The sequence below is a fragment of the Tiliqua scincoides genome, chromosome 4, assembly GCF_035046505.1.
Source record: "Tiliqua scincoides isolate rTilSci1 chromosome 4, rTilSci1.hap2, whole genome shotgun sequence".
Classification (NCBI taxonomy): Eukaryota; Metazoa; Chordata; class Lepidosauria; order Squamata; family Scincidae; genus Tiliqua; species Tiliqua scincoides.
The window spans coordinates 148,777,559-148,789,316 of NC_089824.1; the positions used below are offsets into that span (position 1 = coordinate 148,777,559).

General features: G+C 41.3%; 1 protein-coding gene across 1 annotated transcript in view; it reads left to right on the top strand.

Moving 5' to 3' along the window:
- DNAI4 (dynein axonemal intermediate chain 4) overlaps window positions 1-8,650 on the top strand; it is a 38,767-nt gene extending 30,117 nt beyond the window's left edge. Inside the window, exons 12-18 of the mRNA XM_066624592.1 lie at window positions 215-366; window positions 2,098-2,255; window positions 3,026-3,141; window positions 3,979-4,077; window positions 4,888-5,114; window positions 6,200-6,353; window positions 8,600-8,650. Coding sequence (XP_066480689.1) covers window positions 215-366; window positions 2,098-2,255; window positions 3,026-3,141; window positions 3,979-4,077; window positions 4,888-5,114; window positions 6,200-6,353; window positions 8,600-8,650 — 957 coding nt within the window. The remainder of the gene's footprint in view (window positions 1-214; window positions 367-2,097; window positions 2,256-3,025; window positions 3,142-3,978; window positions 4,078-4,887; window positions 5,115-6,199; window positions 6,354-8,599) is intronic.
- The last annotated feature ends 3,108 nt before the right edge of the window (window positions 8,651-11,758 follow it).

Genomic DNA, 11,758 nt, shown 5'->3' on the forward strand with positions numbered 1-11,758 from the left:
AGTCTAATTCAGTGCAAGACATCTTCATATGCATATATGTTGCTACAGCTCCTAGAAGACAGAACAGAAGGTGGGAAAAGTATGAATGAAAGTGTTGTTTCTGCCTGCCTCATGGAGCTGGGCCAACACTTCAGGTGAGTTTTCCCTGTTTGTCACCAACTCTGTTGTATGAATGCCCTTCCAGTTAAAATAGTGTTCTCTTTTGTTTATCTAGTGGCCAGAGCGTATCTATCAGTGTGCACATGGAGTAACTGCACTGGGTTTCTCTGTAGCCAACCCAAATCTTCTAGCAGTCGGGATGTTCAATGGAACAATTGCCGTGTACAATGTCCAGTCCCATAATCCAAATTCAGTTTTAGATTCCAGGTATGAGAATGTGATACTTGTTGACCCACTTCCTTGTCTTGTTCATACAACTGCAAACAACCAGATAATGTTCTGGCTGGGAGGGGGTATGCATTTTTGAAATATAAATGGTGCTAAGGAAACCAACTTTCCTACCGTTCGTCCTTTCCTCAGCAAATGCAGCATAAAAGCCAGTTTATCTAGCAATGAAAAAATTGAAAGCTTAAAGTGCAGAAACTTAATGGAGGGAGTAACTTCTCCAATCAGTATCAGAGGAAAAGGCATGCAAACAGCTGTCCCTGCGCAGGGAAATCCTCTCATTCCATCTTCAGCCTTGTCTGCAACAGGAGAATAGGGGCAAGAGGGAAGTTCTAACAACAAAACAGCTGATTTTTCTTTCTTTCTTTCTTTCTTTCTTTCTTTCTTTCTTTCTTTCTTTCTTTCTTTCTTTCTTTCTTTCTTTCTTTCTTTCTTTCTTTCTTTCTTTCTTTCTTTCTTTCTTTCTTTCTTTCTTTCTTTCTTTCTTTCTTATCCAATTAGGCTATATAATTTCATTCATTTAACTTGTATATACATACTGTATATAATTATTGTACAATTGTCAAGACAATTGCCCTTTTTCTTTCTCTTCTTCCTTCCCTGATTTTAGCTGTTCACCAGAGGTCCAGGAGGTGGGGTGGATAAAGAGTAGCAGTCCAGTACAGATATAGCCTGCCCGCCCCCCATTCTGGGAGCTGTATTTGTCACATACTAAGTGTACTTGAGCATACTGCTTAGTAAGCACCGCTGATGTCAAAGGAATCAACTTCCAAATCTGTGACTGTAAGATTGCAGCTAACATCTCTTACTTACCCCGCTGCTGCCTATTAATTGTTCTTTAACAGTATAAATATTTACATATGATAGTACAAAGTCAGACCAAAGGTCCATTCTGAGGGTCACCTCAGCATCTGAGGTAGTGCACCAAATGTTGGTTGCCCATCCTGCAGCGCACTAGTTGCCTCCAGGAGCAGCACTCTCTGGGTTTGAACAGGGGAATGAAGTGTGGCGGAAAGAAGATACTCTAGCCCACCACTGTCCTTTCATCATCTAATGCTCTTCTTCCTTTTCAAATCCAGGAAAAAGGAGGATTAAGAGGAGTAGTGAAGACAACTGGTACACTGCTGGATGGGGTGGCAATGTTTGGTGTACCACTTCAGATGCTGGGGTTGCTCTGTTTTGATTGACCCTGCTTGGTCTAAGTGGAACTTTGGTCTGACCCATTATGTTCACACCACTTCTGTTTGTACTGTCATAGGTCCTTTTGAAATCCAGAAAAAGGGAAGAGCAGTAGTGATAAGCAAATAAATGAAGGCATGTGCCCCCCCCAATCTATTGCCTTAGGCAACTGCCTCAGTTTGCCGCATGGAGGGGCCAGCCACAAGGCCAGAACTCTCTTTTCAACAGTGGTCAACCAGGTATCCAGGATAGGGTGGGCAATAATGGAAGGACCCCTCACCTGTTGTTTGTGGCTTGAATCTCACTTCAGAGGTGTGCTGCCTCCATACAGGTAGGTTCCATTTCAAGATTACATGGCAACATATCATTCTTACAGTTTCAGATATATTTTCATTAGCTTGCGCATAGAAGTGTTGTTTCTTATCTAATGCCTTTAAAATATATGTGTTACACACACACACCTTTTTCTTTTCACTGTGCTATGTTTTACTGTTTGCAGACAGTAGTTGTACTTTGTGTGAATCTATGTTTCAGTGAATCTCATGACAAACACCTGGGCCCCGTGTGGCAGCTGAAGTGGATAGAGCAGGACAGGGGCACAACCGGAGAAGACAAAGGGGAGATGCTAGTCTCCATATCGGCAGATGGCAGAGTAACTAAGTGGTTCGTTCGGAAAGGATTAAGCTGCACTGGTAAGCACTGGCTCCTTACACAAAACATCCTGAAATGGTTACATTGTGCAGTAACTTGGGGACTAATAAAGACACTTTCCCCAGTCCTGTGCTCATTACAGAGAGGTGCCTCTAAGCTTTCTTCTCTGGGCTGAGAAAGAGGGCTAAGTATAGAGAAGTGGTAGCAGTGTTATCAAGAAGCCATAGGAATATCAATATTCCTGTGAAACGGAGGGATGGAGTTGGAGTGAATTCCCAAGTCCAGCATTCCCGGGAGGAGGAGGAGCACAAGAGAGGAATGGAGCCAGGGCTCAGGTTCAAACCCAGGGAGCAGAATAGGAGGAAGTGCCAGTCTCAAGAAACAGTCCTCACAGCTGGGGAGTGGGGACTGAATGTAGCCTATTGCTTTCCTTCCTGATCAGCTAACTGGGAAGGTTAAAAAGCATTGTGTGCACTAGGTTTTAGAATGAAGAATTCTGCAAGCAGCTTCTGTTTTCATGTGCAGTTCTCCAGCCAGCCAGTGACATACATGCAAAATCCTGCCTGTTTGTATGAATAGACCTGCTGGGTTGCCGGGGGGTGGGGGGGTGGGGTTGGGGGGTGGGGGGGAATGCTGTATTGGTTTGCTTGAGGCTATGGCAGGAGTCAGTGATTGAAGCTGGTCCTTCTCCATTCAACCTCTTCCAGTGGACAAACAGCAACCACAGACTCCATAACAGAGAAACCATCATTGTAGCACTCTTATTTAAACTTGAGACCTCAGATTCTGTTTGCATTGTTCATCTATGCAGATATGATGAAACTAAAACGAACAGCAGGTGAAAAGAAAAAAATAGGAGCAGAAAAGAAAACGGAAGCACTGATATCTCGACAAGCTCCGGGAATGTGCTTTGATTTTCATCCAAAGGTAGATGCATCTTTTGTAATGTTCTGCCCAGACTAGGTGTCCCTGTCTGTTTTCTCAGCATTTGAAAGTCACAGGAATTGTCTTGCTTGGGATTGCTGTCTTCTTGTTGCTACCCATTTGTACCTTCCCGAAAAGCTTTTGTAGCTTAATTGTTTAGCTACTTAGGTTTCCAAAATAAGCAGGAGAATTAATAATGGGGGTGTTTTTACTCACTGCACAATCTCTCAACCCACCCAATGCCAAAATACATTGGCTTCTCCTAATCAGGAGGATATCAGACAGAGAGTTCCCATTGAAAACTGGGTTGGTTTCATTAGCTTTTTGCAGGACTGTGTTACTATCACCCTACCCCACAAGCCTATTTTCCTTAATCAGCTGTGGGAGGAGATGGAGAAGCAAGCATGTTGGTGCATGCTTCAAGGCAAGAAAGAAACATGAAAAAGGAATCCCTAAGCCTTTGACAGAAAAAAAAAACTGGAATTGATAGGCACATGCCCCCTTTTCACATACTGCAGTTTAAACCACACATGTACTGTATGCATTTTTCCCTGTATGGAGTTGATGTCCTTGCAGGAAAAATGTCATGCATGAAGCAGCCCTGAGGCTTAACGACTGGAAACTGAGTATTTTGGGAATATCCATTTATTATTTTCCTAAAATGAATGGTTATGAAGTTAGAAGGATCATTGATTTAAAAGCCATGAAGAGTTCCCCTACTATGCTAAAAATTTCCTGTTCCATGTATTCCTGTGAACAGAGAAAACTTGTAGCATTCTCAAGAAGACGCTCAATGTGGATAAAGCCAGAACCATTCACAATAATTTGATTTTGTTTCAGGACACTAATATATACCTGGCTGGAACTGAAGAAGGCTATATTCACAAATGCTCCTGTTCTTATAATGAGCAATACCTGGAGACCTATCGAGGGCACAAAGTGAGTATGGGAGAAGCTGTAGCTCAGTGGTAGAGTACTGAGCTACATCCAGACAGTCCCAGGGTCAATCCCTGACATCTCCAGAGAAAAGAGAAAATCTCCAGGATTTCCTGTCTGAAATCCTGGAGAGCTGCCACCAGTTTTGACAATCCTGAGCTAGATGGAACAGTGTTCCAGTTCTGTTCTGGTCTGATTATGTTAATCAGTGCAGAGCTATATGAACTTTCTGTTTCAGACACCAACCTATCTTGGAAGATCCTACAAGCTTCCTTTGGCATGACATGCATTAAAAATGCTATCGCCTTAATGAAGTCTATGGCCATGTATCCAAAGGACCTTTGCACACATCTGAAGCACTGAGAGCACAGAGTACAGGCTCTGTAACGTCTCTGTAGTTTTCATGACAGCATCCTCCATAGCTGAAGAGCCAAAGTGCTATCAAGTTCAAAAGTTGCCTTGCTTATCAACTGGGACAGCTGTTATAATGCTAACTGTAGTGACAACCCCAACTGTACATGGGTGTCTCTTGAGTATGTGTATTCAGAAATGCCTTAGGATGATGGCAATGAGATTAATGTGATTCAGATGGTTTGTTGTGCCATCCATCACATTGTGCTTAGTGAAGTTTGATGTCCTCTAAAAATCTTGTTGGGAACAACAAATCTAAATCCTCTAAAAATCTTCAGGAACAACAAACTTCTGGCCCTGCTTGTTGTTAACCTCCTCATCTATACAACTAAATATGAAATTTTGAACAATACCGTTGCAATAAAACGATTTCTTTCTCTCTCTTGCTCTCTAAATATTAAGGGCCCAGTGTACAAGATTGCATGGAATCCTTTCAGCTCAGAAGTATTTTTAAGTTGTTCTGCAGATTGGAGTATTATATTATGGCGCCAGGATTCAATTCGTCCTGTTCTGACTTTCAGTTCCACCACCAATGTTATTTATGACATAATGTGGTCTCCCAATTCAGCATATATATTTGCAGCAGCAAACGAAACTAGAGTCGAAATCTGGGATCTTAGTGTCAGCACGTAAGTGACAGTGTTTCTGAAATGCTACTAAGAAATTGATGTAGACAATGGCACTGTGCCTCTTTCAAATAGAGTATCATGTGTGGAATGGCCATTATATGCCACAGTGGATAATTTGAAACCATTCTCAAGCTTGCAACCAGCAGTGCTGAGCATGGAGGAAATGTCTTGCCTAACTGTTCGAAGCAGAGCTATTATAACCTCTGGTGGCAGCACCCCCAGCCAATTCCAGCAATGGAAGTAGAAGGAGGAAGCTAGTGGTGCCAAGAAGAAGAAGATCATGCTTGGATGATAGAATGCAACTTGTTGATTCAAGCGTAAGCACCCTACTGACAGCATTATATTCTCAGCAGTGACCTGACTGACTCAGGTCCATGAACTCTCTCCATGTTCATGGGAAGGTACTCATCACAGACTGCAGAGGGCACAGCTGGATCAAAATGCAGAGCAACTGCTAGAAACAACAGCCTGGTATCACCTTTTCTTTTCTCTCATGTCAGGTGTGCTCATACAAGAAGCATAATGGGATGACATTGTGCTCCAAGCTGCTCTGCCCCTGCACCATTATATGGGCTGTCTCTTGTGGATTAAGAAATCTAGAGTGCAATTATGTTGCACATCATTCATTTATATTACTAGATGTGACCAAGAAAAGGAGTGAGCTAGACACATGACTGCTGGTTTACGGGACGGTAGCAGCAACAGTAGCTTCTTATTTGGTATAATGTCTAGCTCCCACCTTTGAGAAAGATAGCAGCAAGATGCAAAGGAAAGGGGCCACAGGAGAAGTGTTTTCTTTTACCAAGCCCAAAATTTATTTCAAGGGACCTGATCACACAAGACTAACACTGTGAGGAATGATATAGTAGTTCAGAGTACAAACAATGCTTCATGGTACACAGTGACCTATGATCATACATTTCATGGTGCCCTGAGTATAATGGTACATTAGTTTTGCCTGCTGAAATGGAGATGAATCTACCTGCTGGGTAAAAATGTGTGAGGCAAACAAAGAATAAGATAAATGGGATGTTCCAGCCAGCTTTCCAACTTATGCATTACATATCTTCTTATTTTGCATGCAGATTGGATCCCCTGATCATTAATCCTGCCACTACAAATTTGAAATTCACAACCTTACTTTTTGCAAAAAATTCTGATTGTCTTCTAGTTGGTGACAGTGATGGATTAGTCACTGTGTATGCCTTACGAAATATGATTGCATCAGACAGCAAGAAGGTATGTTTCACAGCAGTACAACTCAACTAATTCAGGGTGCAATCCTATCCAATTTTCCAGTGCCAGTGCTACTGTGCAAATGGGGTATGCACTGCTTCCTGTGTTGGGGAGGCAGTCACAGAAGTCTCGTCAAGGTATGTTAACATTTCTTCCCTTATCTTGGGGCTGCATTGCAATGCAGCTGCACCAGTGCTGGAAAATTGGATAGGATTAGGCCCTTAGCCCTCTGCAGTGGTGTCACTAGGTGTCACTTTTGGGGGGGGGGGTGTCACCACTAGTGGCCACAACTTTGGAACCTTTTAGAAAATTTGTATTTATGAATAATACCATCAATGTTATATATCATTGGGAAGGTAATTTCATGCAAAATGTAATGAAACAAATCAGGCTTACTTATCTGTATTCTATCAAACATGACCAGTTAATGAGAAAAAGAAAATGCAACTGCCTTATGTAACAAAAAGGGGATTTTCTTAACTCAAAACTGACCAGTGAGACTGATTGTTCTGAGAGCAATTGGGATGTTGTTATGACACAGCAGAGAACCAATAAAGTGTCAGTATGAGTCAGCTCTCTTTTCCATGTATCAGAGCTAATACTAGAACGCTTATTCAATTGTGTGAATGTCAGAAAGTTGACCACTGGTTTTTTGTTGATGAAGGTCACATATTTGCACTACATCTGCCATACACAGTACTTGGTGTTGGGTACACTGTGGATGCTCTGGCAATGTGGTAGGGCCACATTAGGGATATAGTTTGAACAGGTTTTCCCGTACTGCCTTGTTCTGCCTAATAAATTGAAGATCTGTTAGCAGAGAACCCAGCACAAGGGCTCGCTCTTAATGAATCGTGCTGCTCAAACTAGTGTCCAGTTGTACTGTTGTCTCTGGGTACAAGCTGTGACTAATTTATTTTACTCCTCAGCACATCAGTGGACTTTAAAAAAAAACAAAACACCCAATGATATGCCTGTCCGGCTTGATGATGTGCATGTCTTTCAGTGGTAGAAATGGCTGACTAATCTAAAATTAACTAAGTTCAACTCCATTTAAAGAGTAGCAAATGCTTTGCAACAGCAGCAAATACTTGTTTGAAGAGCCTCAAATAAGCACTGTTCGAGATTGCATGAACTGCACAGCAGCATATTAAAACCAATCATTACCATAGCTTTCTAAGGGTGAACATTTTTTCCAAGTACTGTGAGAGAAATTCTGCAGAAGACTCCTATGGTTAAATTGCTGGTCCATGACCCAAGAGTCAGTGTGTTGTCACCAATGGCACTGAGAATATCTTTATATTATATGTCACTTGTGAATGTTGTCAGTTGAGACGCCAAGAGGGAAAAAAGACATTTTCAAATAGGAAATACAGTCTGCTCAATTTGGCATTTGCATTCCATTTATAGAAGGGGGAAATGCAAAAACTACCCTCAGCACTGCATATGAAAATGGGATCAGTTTCCAACACAGGCCATTTAGAAGATGCTGCAATATTTGTGTTGGTGTCTTAGCCTACAATGCTGATGTCATATCACTGCAATGCCCATGAACAGTTGAATGTATGGCAATGTTCTGGGATGCAAAAGTGGGCCTAGCGCTGGGCAAATGGGAAAAATGCCTTGGCATTGGGTCCGCACGCCTCTGGGGCTGTGCGGAAGCCTTGCCAAGGCTCCTGACGTGATCGGAAACTGCACTTCCAGTTGTCCAGAAGTGCAGTTTAAGACCACGCGGAAGCCTCACAATGTTTCCCCAGTCGGTTTTACTGTCACGCGAGACTTCATCACGCTCCAGAGGTGAGGGGCAGTTTCATGCATGGGGGGCAGCATCTCGCAGAGGAGGGGGAAGCTTCATGACCTTTACCCTGGTTGTGGAGAGTCCACCACTGCTGGGATGTGTTTTTTTTTTTTTGGTAAATTCTCTTCTAAGCACTTACGAGCTGTGGCAGCAGTTTTTAGGAGTGAGTTGCTTGTACCCCTCCTCAAGCTCTCCACTTACTACCAGTTTATTTATTAAAAAAGACAAGGCAATATTAGACAAAACACAGATGCAGAAAGATCATTATATGCTGTAATAAAACTATTGTTAGTTGCTATTTATAATATTAGACTATTAGTCCAATGCTACTTCCTCTCTCCTGGACAGGTTAGGTCTCTGCATAACATAATCTGATCAATGCACAAACTATTTTTAACAATTAGCTGTTGAATAACTGTGCCCATGTAATCTTTTTTTTTTTCTTTTTCAGGTGGATGCTTTGCATGACATAATTGGCTCTAATCTAGCTAGTCCAGTGTAGTTAAAACAAACACTTCTAATATGAAGGGGGAAAAAAAAGAAAATGATATTCGGTACTTAATCTTTAATTATGCACCATGAAAAAAAGTAATTATTAAATCTGGTTTGTTATATAACAAACCTGTTGGGAATGTTTTTGAAATTCCTTGTCACTTTTCTCTGAAAGTCCCATATCTCTCTCTCTCTCTCACGCACACGCAGGTATTAATGCTCATTATAGCACAGGTCCTTTACAATGAGAATAATGAAACAACATTCAAAGTGTCCCTTCTTCATATTCAAGTGTAAGTCCAACCTCCTCTGAATTTCATGTTCAGTAAAACCTTGAGTAAAGAAAGCAATATAGCACAGGTCTCATGTGTATGTGGAAACAACTGCTCCTGAAAATGAAGCCACTTTCACTGGAGTGGAGCTGACAGCATAATCAGTGTTAGCTCTGCATTCTTTATGGCCAGCTGAGACCATCCACTGTAAACACAAAACTGCTGCCAAGGGCCCCAGGTGTCTTATTAGAGCCCATGGAGAGACCATTCTATTGTCTCAGTCTGTCAACTTCCAAGCTACCTTCCAAACATCTCCCAGCCTTGTTAGGTCATGAAGAAAGATCCAGGAAAGAACAAATGTTCTTTCTATTGAAAAATGGGAGATGAGTAAGTAGTCAAGCCTACTAGTTCAATCTCAGGACTATACCGTACAGTCCAATTCTGTGCAATCCGTGACCTGTATACTATGCCATAAAAAATGCCAAAGACTCTCTAGGGTGTGAGCCTGGACATGATGAAGATTAGAGAATGCTTTTGTGCCACTACAACATCATTTCAAAGATTCTTGGAAACTTTGGTAATTGTGCTTGTGGTTTGTTCTATTATTTGTGATCCCTCTTGCGTTGGGCCACAAGGTGTCAAAATAAAGAAATGCATTTACTTAGGAGACAAGACCCAGTCTCTATATTCTGCAGAATGAGACGGTGAGCTGAGGTACTAGAATTCTAAACTGTTCCACTTCAGGCTGCAGTCAAGTACTTGTATTTTAAAATACCCCATGCAAAACAAGCACACACCATCTTGCGTATAGTAAACTAAAGGTTCAGGGAGAGGTCTGCACTTTCTTCTAATGTGCTCATTTACTATATGCAGCGAGGGATTTTTTTCCATTATTTTTATTTAATTTAAATTTATTTATTTAGCTTAGGGAAACATTTTGAAATATGAACCCTCCCCCTTTAGTCTGAAATAAAAGTTTAGAATTCTACTACCTTCCACTGCATAACACGCACACTGGATCCAAGACCATGGTTATCCAAACTGTATCCCATCCACCGACACCTAAACTTTGGAAATACACCATCTCTAATCTCAAAAGGCATGCATTAAATGTTCCACCACATTGGTTGACTGGATATGTCTAAAGCCTATATAAACCCAGTGGGTTGTCATGCATGGACATTATAGTTTTAAAACTACAAAATCGCCTTAGTTCAGCAGCAAGTGCTGAATGTTTAAACAAAATCACAGACCATTAAAGACCACATTAACATCCATTTCCATGTGTATTTTGCATGTTTTTATGAGGAAATTATGTAACAAAACTATATCCTGTATGTTTTCTAAAGGTGGAATCCATTAGAGGAAATAGTTTGTTTATCATTGTCCTTAAAACATGACACAGTGATATGTTCTTCCTTTTAATGGGTGGAAACAATCGTTTAGTTATTGGTTTTATTAGACAACTGACATCTTTCCAAGCTTTTTGGAGCCCACAATGTATTTTATTATACACCAGAGTAAATATTAGTCCAAATTTGATTTATGGATGCTGAAAAAAATGGACGTTGCAAGACATCTATGGGGTTTTTGTAGCAGTATTGCTTACTATTTCAATGAGTAAATTGATGAATTTCTAATCCCTATTGCTCAATATGTAGTATTTGTTTTATAAATTTATCCAATAAGCTAAAAAAAATTCTGCCAGACCTCCTGCCCAAATTATCCCAAATTAACTGATGTTAGACTACTATGGGGTTTCCCATATGCTTCCACTAACCCAAACCTGACCTGGTATTCAAGAATGGGTACTTTCCAAGATTTTACTACATGCAGTTAGAAAGAAAACGGAAAAAGAAATCATAGCTCAATAGGCAGAGGTAATTAAAACAAATCTTGTTTTGAATCACAGTTCTGCTAAAATAAGCATGTTCGCTGAAGTAAGCTGGTGTTCAAGTAGCATAATAAGTAAACCAAGCAGAGTGAGGGTGCACCCTAGAACTGGGACTGTCATGATGATATCTGGATGCTAGTTCACATGTAACCCAAAGAGGGGCTAGAGAGGGCAGGGCCTTAGGATTGCTCATGCTCACTGCCTAGCATAGATCTCCTCCTCCTGTTGGGAGTCGAGGTCCAGTTAGAAATATAATATAGGAATTTTATCATGTATAAGAAGTGGTAGCAACTACTATAGTCCCCAACTCATCACAAGCCTTCACACACCTTACTATTAGCCAGACAGTGGTACATTGAAGCATTGATTATGCAAGCTGGGTTGGGAGAACAAGATGGAAGAGTTCTGCCTCTGTTAACCCTTTTGGGGTGGTTCTTCTTGAAATGTGTCACCTTCTGAGATGGGTCCCTTTGTACATATCACTCACCTTTTGTCTTCTGTACTGAAAAATGCCCTTTCAGTTTGCTTCCTGCTGGGGAAGTGCTGTATATTGAAGTCTCCTTTATCAGCTCACACTGGATTTCAGGGGATCCTACTGCTTCTCCTCGTTTACGCAGCATTGACTGCTGATAAACTGTTAGCTGGAGACATTCCACTTCAGCCTTTGCCCTCTCCCCTTCAGGAGGATTGCTGGCAAGTTAAGAACCTGTGTGTGAGAGAGGTAACACTGACTTGGAGCCAGTTCCTCAAGTATTGTCAGCTGTCTTTTCTACACCTATTTTCCTTACCAATTACTATTGTCTCAATGGTAGCAGCCTTCTACAGGAAGAAGATAGGGGAAGGGGAGAGAAGTACAAAGGCAGTCCTCTACTTAAAAGCTAACAGCCCAGTTCTATCCCTGTCATACTATAGTATATATAGCATATATAGTATAGCCATTCGATATTTAATT